The 12,396-nt window shown below is 42.0% G+C and overlaps 1 protein-coding gene across 1 annotated transcript; it reads left to right on the forward strand.

The window, feature by feature from the left end:
- The first annotated feature begins 214 nt into the window (after positions 1-214).
- On the forward strand, positions 215-11,189 carry TM2D3 (TM2 domain containing 3). The gene is made up of 6 exons (XM_075857916.1): positions 215-330; positions 2,164-2,256; positions 4,413-4,570; positions 5,610-5,790; positions 8,913-8,988; positions 10,181-11,189. Exons 1-6 carry the CDS (start codon positions 252-254, stop codon positions 10,344-10,346), a joined length of 753 nt encoding a protein of 250 aa, XP_075714031.1. The 5' UTR covers positions 215-251; the 3' UTR covers positions 10,347-11,189.
- Positions 11,190-12,396: the final 1,207 nt, after the last annotated feature.

The following is a 12,396-nucleotide window of genomic DNA, read 5'->3' on the forward strand; positions in this document are numbered from 1 at the left end:
AGTTCCAATATAGAACCATATAGTCTTATCCCGTTGGCATCCCTGCTGTAGACGACGTAAAGAAGCCGCATAAATGACGTGCTGGGGATAGATGAGCGCTGCAGCTGCATGCCTGCTAGTCCAATCCCAGCACGAAGCACGATAAGTGGGCGGAGCTAGTAGTGACAGCGAGACTTGGAACGCAGGGCGGCGATCCTGCAGCTAGAGCTGCGGTTGCGCAGTGCAAAGCAGGTTGTACTGCTAAAAGCAACATGGCGGCCATGTCACTACTAAGGCGGCTTTTCCGCGTAGTCTTGTTCCTGTCACAGCTCTATGTTTTCTCCGGTCGTGGTGAGTGTCAAGGCAAACAATTGCCTCCAGTTATTATCCACTAGTCTGCTGTAACCTCAGTAAAAACGACCCGCATTCTGCTTTCCCTATCGTGAGCTCCTATGTAGTGTAGAATGAGCAGTCCGTATGCTATTCTGTATAGAAAATAATATCCTATAGATAGATACACGACACACAAAGCCCTGGAGGATCGGTCTGATCTCTGCACCTGCCTGATTCCTATTAGTGCAATGTAAATGAGCCCTCAGGAAATGCAAACCTAGTTGTGGCCTTAGGGCTGCCACCCCGAAATGTGCCATGTCATAGACATCCACCCACACTAAGGACATGGTGGTCTGCAGAACGTGGTGCCCCCCATATGCTGTTGTCCTATTGATCTCATTGGTGCTCTGTGTGAAACGTGGCAGATCTTCACCACCGGTTTACTGATTGCAAGTCATTTATGTATACTAAGGCTATGTTCACACGGAGTATTTTGGGGGAGGAATATCTGCCTCAAAGCTCCAAACGGAATTTTGAGGCAGATATTCCTCCCCCAAAATACTCCGTGTGAATAGCAATGATCGCGCCGTTTTTCGCCCGCGGCCATTGAGCGCCGCGGGCAGAAAACACGCTTTCTCCTGCCTCCCATTGAAGTCAATGGGAGGTCGGAGGCGGAAGCGCCCGAAGATAGGGCATGTCGCTTCTTTTTCCCGCGAGGCAGTTTTACTGCTCGCGGGAAAAAGACGCCGACGCCTCCCATTGAAATCAATGGGAGGCGTTCTCGGGCCGTTTCTGCCGAGTTTTGCGACGCGGTTTCCGCGTCAAAAAACTCGGCAAAAGACCCCGTGTGAACATAGCCTTAGGCTATGTTCACACGGAGTATTTTGGGGGAGGAATATCTGCCTCAAAATTCCGTTTGGAACTTTGAGGCAGATATTCCTCTCCCTGCACGCCGATTTTCGCGGCAATTATCGCGCCGTTTTTCGCCCGCGGCCATTGAGCGCCGCGGGCATAAAACAGCGCGATATACTCTTTCTCCTGCCTCCCATTGAAGTCAATGGGAGGTCGGAGGCGGAAGCGCCCGAAGATAGGGCATGTCGCTTCTTTTTCCCGCGAGGCAGTTTTACTGCTCGCGGGAAAAAGACGCCGACGCCTCCCATTGAAATCAATGGGAGGCGTTCTCGGGCCGTTTCTGCCGAGTTTTGCGACGCGGTTTCCGCGTCAAAAAACTCGGCAAAATACCCCGTGTGAACATAGCCTAAGAACAAAAGGAAAGCTCATGTAGATTGGATGATAGCGGCACTCCGAGTAAATAGTCATAAGGCCGTCATGGAAGTACAATGGCTGCATGTTTGATATCATACAGGAGGATTACAGCAGACTCGTGCTTATGAATCGTCCGTAGTCATGAAGAGATATTGGCGGCCGTCACTCCGCTCTGATGGGGCGAGCATGTGACTACAGTTGATATATAACCAATGTCATTGTCCTGTACCGGGAACCTACACCAAGCGTGCCAGCAGGCCATCACAACCCCTGCTTCAGATCTGACCATACTAGTAGGAGCCACCCTGTGGGTGGTTGGGGCAGACTTACGTAGGCCTCCATTCACATCACATTTATGTCGAATTTACATACAAAATGTAATGTGAGCAGAACTTGATCTTTATGGATATGGTTTGACGCCTCAACTCTGTACAAAGCTGTTTGGTTTTTTAAGCAAAAAATCTGTTAATGTCAATGTATTTATTTTGTTGCTTTTATATGTTGACATTCTTGTTCCAAATATTTATTATTATTTATTTTTTTGATTACTTTTTTTTTCTAATTCTTTTTGATTATACTTACCAGGATCCCTGAGTTTTGAGCACGTTCAAGCAGAGGCACAAGCCGTAAAAGACCATTCTCCATCTTCCACCATGCTCCCAAGGATCAAAATGGCTGGTAATTATTTTTAATGTTGATGCAGCTTGGGAAAGTATTTTTACTTGTTACTTTTATCCTATTATTTCTAAAAAACAAACAAACCACAGGCATCTACTTCTGTAGATTGCCAGGGGTCTGAAAGTCGGGACAACCACTGATGTATGAAATGGACATGGCCACTTTAACTTTTCTTTACAAGACTGCGCAGATCCTGACCAGGTGCTATGTCAGGAATGACAACACTGCTCCATTCAAGGGAATGAGGCTGTTCTGCTATACCTGACACAGCCCTTGGTTGAGAGTAGCGCTGTTCCAGGAAAAAGCATATGTGAAATGTGCAGAGGGACTGCAGCGTGACAGGGGTCTTAGAGAAAAATATGTTGTGTTCAACTGCACAGCAAAAAAAGACCCCAAGTGTCTATATTATATGTGCACACACAAAATAAAAAACGTCTCAAAATACAGAAATTTTTTAATCAGTCGCGGTTTTTACGGCCGTTTTTGGAGGAGTTTTTCAATAGCAAATGAAAAACGGCTCTAAAAACTGCTCATGAAGTGACATGAACTACTTTTTCGCCGTCGGAACAGAACGCCGTTTTCCCATTGCAATCAATGGGCAGATGTTTGGAGGCGTTCTGCTTCCGATTTTTCGGCCGTTTACGTACCGAAAAATGGCCAAAAACAAGCCGTGTGAACATACCCTAAGTCTAACAACCCACTAAGGCTGGGTTCACACAGTCTTTTGCAGATTTTGCTCTGCCTGTACACCGATTTTCGCTGCGTTTTTCATCCACGGCCATTGAGCGCCGCGGGCAAAAAACGCAGCGAAATACGCTTTCTCTGCCTCCCATTGATGTCAAGTAGAAGAAGCTTGAGTAGACGTGGGATGAATTATTCCCATATTCCTTAGTGTGACTTATTTATTGTGGTACTGTGTGTAGTAATTTGTTGTAACCCATCAAAATATCCAAAGTGTGTAGTTAAAGAGACTCTGTCACCACATTATAAGTGCCCTGTCTCCTACATAAGGAGATGGGCGCTGTAATGTAGGTGACAGTAATGCTTTTTATTTTAAAAAACGATCTTTTTTCACAACGTTAGGAGCGATTTTGGTTTATGCTAATGAGCTTTCTTAATGCCCAAGTGGGCGTACTTTTACTTTCGACCAAGTGGGCGTTGTACAGAGGAGTGCATGACGCTGACCAATCGGCATCATGCACTCCTCTCCATTCATTTACACTGCACTAGCGATATAGATATATCGCTATGTGCAGCCTCATACACAAACCCTAACATTACTACAGTGTCCTGATAATGAATACACATGACCATCCAGCCTGGACGTGATGTGTACTCAGAATCCTGACACTTCTGACTCAATTTTTGTGAGATTCCGGCAAGTGAAACCAAATCTCGTTTAGCTCCGTGATCTCGCGAGATTTCGTATCCGTTGCTGGAATCTCACAAAAAAGAGTCAGAAGTGTCAGGATTCTGAGTACACATGACGTCCAGGCTGGATGGTCATGTGTATTCATTATCAGGACACTGTAGTAATGTTAGGGCTTGTGTATGAGGCTGCACATAGTGATATATCTATATCGCTAGTGCAGTGTAAATGAATGGAGAGGAGTGCATGATGCCGATTGGTCAGCGTCATGCACTCCTCTGTACAACGCCCACTTGGTCGAAAGTAAAAGTACGCCCACTTGGGCATTAAGAAAGCTCATTAGCATAAACCAAAATCGCTCCTAACGTGGTGAAAAAAGATCGTTTTTTTAAATAAAAAGCATTACTGTCACCTACATTACAGCGCCCATCTCCTTATGTAGGACATAGGGCACTTATAATGTGGTGACAGAGCCTCTTTAAAGGGTCCTCATATCATAAGCCCCAGAGATGTCAGAATTGCTTTGGTATTCTTTCTTTGAGTTTTATCTGTGTAAAAGGCATGTCACTTATTGGAGACCTCTCTACTAGTGTGAATAATGGGCATAAGACCGGTTCCATTTTTACATTACTGCGGTTTGTCACCTGCCATCTGTAGCTAACAGAGAACATGCAGCACGTGTTAACCATTCACTTTTTGGCGAGCAATTTTTATTCAGATTATATTCTTTAGTCATTGATATATTGTCAATCATTTTAAGACACGCTGTTATCCATTTTTATTTCAGAAACCACAGTCACACCGGATTACACATCTAAATGTCCAAGCAATGGGCTCTGCAGCAAGTTACCAGCAGATTGTATGAACTGTTCTATAAATCGCTCTTGTATATACGGCAAGGCTGTCACTTTTGACTGTAAGGCCAAACCTCAGGTTGTGTGTGTGGTAAGTAAAGGAAATGAATCTACACTGATCCTACAAATGCTCATGTTTAACAGATTCTTTAGTTGATGTAATGTGGATTTCTATGATGTCATATAAAAACTATTTTCCAGAGGTTCAAGCTCTTCTCTACCTTCCTAGTTAATATGCTGTCAAAGTAGTTTTGCAAATATGTTTAAAACTTGTTTGCAGCCCTTACCAACTAATTCTGTTTTCATTTTTGCTGCACGCCAGTCACATAATGAAGTCGCCCGCACATTATCTTTTAGTCTCCTATGCAGTACGCTCTACGTCTCCTATTGATAGTTTTAAAGTGTAACCAATGTGACGATCTGGTTTTGCAGAAATTTTTACACTTCGTTTTGAAACATATTTTCAGCTTCACTGAAGGTTACATCTGCTTCCCATAGAAGTTTGTGGGGAGGAGGAAAGGCTGCTGCTTCTAGTTAGTGTTCTACAGTCTCACCCAAGTGCTGGATCCCGCACATTACTGCTGTATAATGTTGTGTGTATGTGCGAACATACGCAAACAAGATCTCCTTGTCTCTCTGTGTGCTGTGTATGGAGGACATCATAGCAGTTAGTCTCCACCACCACTGGAGCGGAGTTCAGGGACAACTGACCATTCTAGATAGTCTGCAGATGAAAAAAAAAGCTAGATATAAGATATATAATGGTCAGGAATATGGTTATTACTCATCTACACATACAAACATGACGGCTGATTCTGAAAAGTGACCTGAAACTACATGTACACTTATAACATTTGTACCCACCGTGTTGCAAATATCATTGATGTGCTTTGCTGCTCATGTGTTTTTTTTCTAATTTGATAGGACGCTGAAGTCATATGTTGGTGTTTATCCATGACGATTGAGAAAAATTAGAAACCTTTAATAGCGACTTGATGTTACAAATTCTCATTGATCTGAACTGATTGTTTTCTGTCATAGATATAAAGATTACCTTTTGTAGTCAGATTGTCGATATTTATCATGGTTTCTATGTCCACTATCAAACTTTTTTTTGTTTCTATACACAGGATGACAACCATCAACGACAAGAAAATTTCACCATCAATCTGACATGTCTGTTTTGCTGGCAACTTCCTCCATCAGAGTATGAGTGTAGCAAATCCAACTCTACTATTTGCATGACTGTATCCTGCCCTCGGCAGCGTTACAATGCTACTTGTACTGTCAAGGATCACGTCCACTGTTTAGGTATGTTTCTCCAGGGAGTGAACGGTGTCTTTTACGTAGTTATGCATTTGTTCACTTTTATCACAAGCTGTTCTGTTGTATTACCTTCTCCGTAACTGGCGCTAAGATGTCATTTTGTCAGGATGTTCTATAAATAACAAAGTGACGGTTTTGCCATCAGTTGCTGAGAAGCTAATTCCAAAGTCACAAACAATACGACTGACTTCAACAAATGACCACCGTAACAAAACATTCAAATGGCAATATTTCTGTAGGTAAAGGTAAAGCAAACATAATCATCAAACTTTACCGATTTCCTAATATATGACCACTTGCATCTATTTTATAATCCGTACTGCTTTTAGTACATGTATCTCAAAACATACCTCCAGTGATCCATTTCGGATATGGAGAAGAAAGCAAAAAACGCACGGCGCCACCAAAAGTAATGGAATAAAACAGAGGAAAGTCAATTGAGCTCACCTCTTGGCGTTGTGCTAGCACAGGCACAACGCTGTGGTAGACTTAGGGTATGTTCACACGCAAACTCAAAAAGATCTGACAATACGGAGCTGTTTTCAAGGGAAAACCGCTTCTAATTTTGAGAAGTTTTTTGAGCAATTCGCGTTTTTCGCTGTGCTTTTTACGGCCGTTTTTGGAGCTATTTTTTCAATAGTCAATGAAAAACTGCTCCAAGAAGTGACATGCACTTCATTTTCGCGGGTGTCGGAACAGAACGCCGTATTTCCCATTGAAATCAATGGGCAGATGTTTGTAGGCATTCTGCGTCTGAGCTTTCAGCCATTTTTTGGGACGTTTACGGCCCGAAAAAATGCTGAAAACACTACGTGTGAACATACCCTTATAATGAAATACGTATCGAGGTAGAAGCAGTTCCAGTGTTTTGAAATACAAAAATAAATAATTTATTGTAAAAGACTAAGCGTTTCAACGCTGAACCAGCGTCTTCATCAGGCCAAGTGTAGACAGGTCTTATCACTGTTCCTGGCCGCTAGTCCCGGGTGTCAGCTGTAATACACAGCTGACACCCACTGCGTACAGAGCAGACTCTTACGTTGTGGTGTGGGAAGTTTTTTTTTTAACCCTTCCCGTCGTAAACAAACAACTTTCAGATTTTCATTTTCGTTTTTTCCTCCCCAACTTCGAAAAGCCATAACTTTTTGTTCATTTTTCCATCAATATAGTCCTATGAGGGCTTGATTTTGGCGGGACAAGTTGTGCCATTTATTGTGCCATATAATGCACTAGGAAATGGGAAAAAAATGTATATTTGGGGTAGAAAATAAAAAAAAACAGCGATTCCGCCAATGTTTTTTGCGCTTCGTTTGAACGGAATTCCCTGTGCAATTAAAACTACATGTTCACTTTATTCTGCGGGTCAATATGATTACGGCGATACCAAATATATATAGTTTGTTCTATATTTTACTACTTTTTCAAGTAAAAAACGAAGTAAAAAATTTTGTGTCGCCAAATTCTGAGTGACATAACTTTTTATGTTTCCTTCGATTAAGTGGTATGTGGGCTTATTTTTTGCGGAATAAGCTGTCTTTTTTAATGCTACTATTTTGGGGTACATGCAATTGTTTTTTTACGACGTGCATCGTGCGGGTTAAATGATATATTGTAATAGTTCAGACTTTTACGGATGCGGCCATCCCAACTATATATATTTTTTTTTTACAATGATCTAGGGGGAAAATGTTTTTTTGTTTTTTTTTTAACTTCTAATATTTTTATTTTTTTACATCAATACAAATGTATTGCAGTATATTGTCTTTCTGACAGGGCTTAATAGGAGCACAAAGATGGCCGATCTAGAGGCCTTCATTAGGCCCCCAGGCTACCAAAGCAACCATCGCCACCATGCGATTGCATTGCGGGGGGCATGATGAGCTGCTAGAGGGGGTATTGACTGGCTATTGACAGCGGCATTTAACGGGTTAAACGAGCGGGAACGCGCTCGAGCGAGATCCCGCTCGTTACTGTAAAGTATCGGCTGTAACACCCGCATTGTAGGGAGCAGGCTCACTCCGTGAGCCCATTCCATACTTCCCCCTACCTGACTATGACGTAGCCATACGTCAAATGTTGGGAAGGGGTTAAAGATGCTTTCGGATTTTATTTACAGAATTTTTTTTGGTCTAAGGAAAATTTAAATAAATATTAGTGACCTATTCACTGAATTGCCAATTTATTGGAGATATCTGCCCTTTCACAACTTGAGCTTCGAACAAGGCGTGGACATCGTGGCTAGACTAGTTTAAAAAACTGCCTAACTTGTGGTGTTTTCTCTTGTAAAAGTGTAGAGCGTAGACTGAGATTGGTGAGATCGTGTTAAAACGTCCAGCGAAAGGGGATTATGTGGACGGCAAAAACTCAGTACAATTCTTGACATCCTCCTGTGACCCATTTTTTAAAAATAACTAAACATGCTGGTTATTAAACCAACATGTCCGAATGCGCAACTAGTCGCTTGTTAGCACGGGCGGTCTATCACAGCAGTTCAAGTGGGTAAAAAAGTGCAAGAACAGGTGTCAACACTTCAGGCTGGTGGAGGTGGAGTAATGGTGTGGAGAATATTTTCTAGACACGCTCTGGATCCTCTAATACCTGTGGATGGTTGTTTGAAGATTAGGCATTACCTAAGCATTGTGGCCGACCAAGTTCATTCCTTCATAGCAGCTGTTAACCCTATGGCAGAAGGACACTTAAGCGGCGAGAAGGTATCCAGTCCAATTGGGCCAATATTCCTGCAGAACGATTTCAACACCTAGTGGAATCTATGCCACGACAAATTGCTGCGCTTCTGAAGGCCAAAGGAGATTCAACTCGATACATGTCTAATAAAATAAGCGCTTACACTGAGTCATTATCTGGTTCTGCTATTACAGGGCCAAAAAAGCCAACAACCCCCCCCCCCCCCCCCCCTCATGTGAGCCTTGAAATATCATTTATTTCCCATGTAGGAAGGCAAAATAACTCAGAACCAGCCCAATGAAATATGGAAAGACTTTACCACAGAGATCAAGCAGGGGACTCCAAACATGTGGACCTCGGGACAGAACTTTATGTATTCCGATATCTCACATTCTAGTAATTGGAAAATGTTTGTTTTGCAGGCAACCGTGTGTTTCTTAAGATGTTGTATTGTAATTGGACAGGAGGCTACAAGTGGTCCACTGCACTAACTCTCAGGTAGTACCTGCTGTATGCTCTGTTTATTGCTCATATTGATAGGAGATAAACTACAATGAAAGCATTTAGATAGAAATAAAGAACTAAACCCAAACTATTGTATCTGATATATCTAAGAGGCGAAACTGAGTGGAAGTACAAGGTGTATCACTGCGATTGAGCTACTGTGTGAGATAGCCGAGATATCTCAAGGCCATTATGACGTGGCTGTTTTGTCTTCCTAGCAAGTACAGTGCCTCATGTTCACCGAATTCGGTTTTTTTCCCCCAATTTCTGTTATAACCTCTTCAGTGAGACCAAATTTGTTTACATGGCTGTTTGCAGTCTTTGTTATTCCCTTTATATTTTTTCCCAAAAAAAAACAAAAAAAAAAACATATTGGATTTTCAATACTTTCCACTGAAATTTGTGTAAAAAAATTACATTTATGGTCCGACATGCAGCAGTTCGTATGTCTGCTCATTGCCCTGGCTGAATATGAGCAGAACTAGATGAAGTGCCCCTCGTAATAGTGAAGGCCCCAGTGCATTTCTTGTCCTTTCATTCTGGTGTGTTGCTCTGCCAGTTTGACGTTGATGCAGAGGAGAGGGAAACGGAGCAGCAGTCCGATAACAACTCTGCTAGTGTTCACTGGGTGATATTATTACATCCCGCTAAAACTGGAGTGACACCTTTTACAGTAAGTGTTATTCCCAGGTCCAAAAATGGTGCAGCAAGTACCTAGTGGCGGCTGCAAGCAGAAAGAATGTTATAATGTAGCGATTGCTGCTTCCTCTTCATTTCTTACACCGCTCCATACTGCTCAACGCTGTCACATTTGTAGCGTCTCCTCACAGTATTACATCTCCCTCCCATTGAATGAGGATAGGTCATCAATTTTATGTTATTGTATAACCCCTTTAAACTTCTGGTGGGTCAGCAATTGGATGTGTCCTTACAGGGGTATTCCAGTATTAAGCAATTTTCATCTAACCGCTGGATGGGTGACAAATGATAGATTGGTGGGGGTCCAACCGCTGGGACCCCCCCACTAATCGCAGCTAGGAGATTGAATGAACCGAAGGCTGGACATGCAGCGCTGATGCCACCATCAGTCAGAAATGTTAAAATGTTTGTATTATAAATATTTACATTTCCAAAGAAAATTTGTGTTCCATGTAATTTGTAACATGTCTGTTGTGCTTTCTTCCAGCATCACCCTTGGAGGCTTTGGGGCTGACCGTTTTTACTTGGGCCAGTGGAGAGAAGGACTGGGAAAGCTCTTTAGTTTTGGAGGACTGGGAATTTGGACTCTAATTGATGTGTTTTTAATTTGCGTTGGATACGTAGGGCCTGCAGATGGTTCACTTTATATTTGATATTTTGGGTCCTGAGATAGAAAGAACAAGCCTTAGCTTTTCAGAACAGTCAAGCTTCTGGTTGTTCTGTTTGTATATTTTCTGTAATGTACGGTATCTGTACTGAATCTGCCTTTTTCATTAAGGTTGGCTTTCTCAAGCATATTTATACCATTCTTTAAACTTTTGTCTGGTTTTGTTTGTTTGTTTTTTCTATGAAAAATGCAATACTTTTTGTTTAGCTGACTATACTATAAATGTTATATTGTAAAACCTCAACCGGCCCCCCGGTGTTTGCAGGAGAAATAAAGTAAGGCCTCGTTTAGATGGCCATAATATGGCTGCATTTTTGCCGCCATGGGTCTAATAACCTGAACTAACAGCTTTAGACCTGTGGTAGGGCCGGGATTTGAGCCACAGTACAGCCATCTAATTGAAGCCTTATGCTGTTCTGTACTAAAGAAACCGAGCCCAGGAACTGCATGAAGTATATAAGGAATACGCTCCAAATCCTTTATCCTGTGATTTTTGTTTTTTCAAAATAAAATAAAAAAAGTAGCTGTTTCTTTGCTCTGACATTCTACATGGTGGGAACAAACGTTATTTGCTACTATGTGGAAACATTATGGGCTTATGTTTGAGTCAACACAAAATATAATTTCCTTTAAGTCTTCCTGTGACTGATACACACTGGAGATGGCCATGTTGCATGTTGTGGGTTTAGTCAGCAGTATCGCCCGTTCCTTTTTCTCCAATAGCAAATGTAAAACGTATTTTTTGGGCTCAGTTCGAAGAATGAATACATGTAAATATGTGCTATAAAATGTAAAGTAAATCCCCAATAAAAGATCAGTTTCTAAAGTATCTGTTATGTGATGAATCTCTTGTCTTGTTGGATGGAGTTTAGAAAGTATTAAATTGAATGCAGATTGGGGTTATCTGGGTCTTAAGAAATTGATGGCCCATCCTTAGGACAGGCCATCAATATCAGATCGGTAGGGTTCTGGCTCTCGGCACGCCCACTGATCAGCTGTTTGAAGGGGTTGCGGCTCTTGTATGAGCGCCACGGACTCTTCATTGTTTATATGGTTTCCTTCTCGTTTTGTACTTTGCCTGCGACATTACATATGTAGCGGCCGGTCAAGGTATAGAGCTGATCGGCAGGGGTGCCGAGAGTTGGACCCCCACCGATCTAATATTGATGGCCTATCCCTAGGATAGGCCATCAATTTTAAAACCCCGGATATCCCCTTTAATTATTACACTTATACATTAGGGAATCGCATGAACAGCAATACCATAATTTCTGTAACCAGATTTGTTACCTTGCACAAGAATCCAGAAAATCCAGCCCTCATATTAACAGAAATAGAATACAGGCTGCTGTAAACCACATCCTGGAATTGTGGAATTATTGCCACTGCTCTGCGTTATTATCAGTGTTTAGCAATTAGAGAATTGCTAGTAATACAGTTCTAATGTATATGAGTAGGTATTGATATTGGCATAACAGTGGTGAGGCTGAGATTTCTTCTGTGTTAAGCTTTCGAAGCAAATTATTTGACCTGATATGTATTTTATAGGACTACTTTTCCCTGTAGTCCTACTCCAATAGACATCAGTAGAAAACGTTGTATAACTTTGATAACTGTGCTCTGTTGTACTGCAGAACTCTCCATGTAGCTTGTTACTAGAAATGACAATATCCACTAATGCATTGAATGAAACCGTAATTCCCAGTCACGATAATATTAAATTGAAAAAAGTATTAGATCTACTTCGGCTCTATTCAAACCTGTGATATGGCTCCTGTTTATAATGGAAGCCATGATGCTGTGCCGGATCTGGTTGCCAACCGACCCCGTTCCCTTAGGCTCTGTTCACATTTGTGTTGGTCGTTTCCATTGCTCTGTTCTGTCATAAGAGCAGAACAACGAAAATGACAGCAGTGACGTATCCGTCACATGAAGTGCACGGACGGAAGACATTGACTTTAATGGGTTCCCCTGGGTTTCTGTCGTTTTGCCGGAAACAATAGTGCTACATGCTGCGCTATTTTGTCCGGGATTAT

This window comes from Rhinoderma darwinii, chromosome 3, assembly GCF_050947455.1.
Source record: "Rhinoderma darwinii isolate aRhiDar2 chromosome 3, aRhiDar2.hap1, whole genome shotgun sequence".
Lineage (NCBI taxonomy): Eukaryota > Metazoa > Chordata > Amphibia > Anura > Rhinodermatidae > Rhinoderma > Rhinoderma darwinii.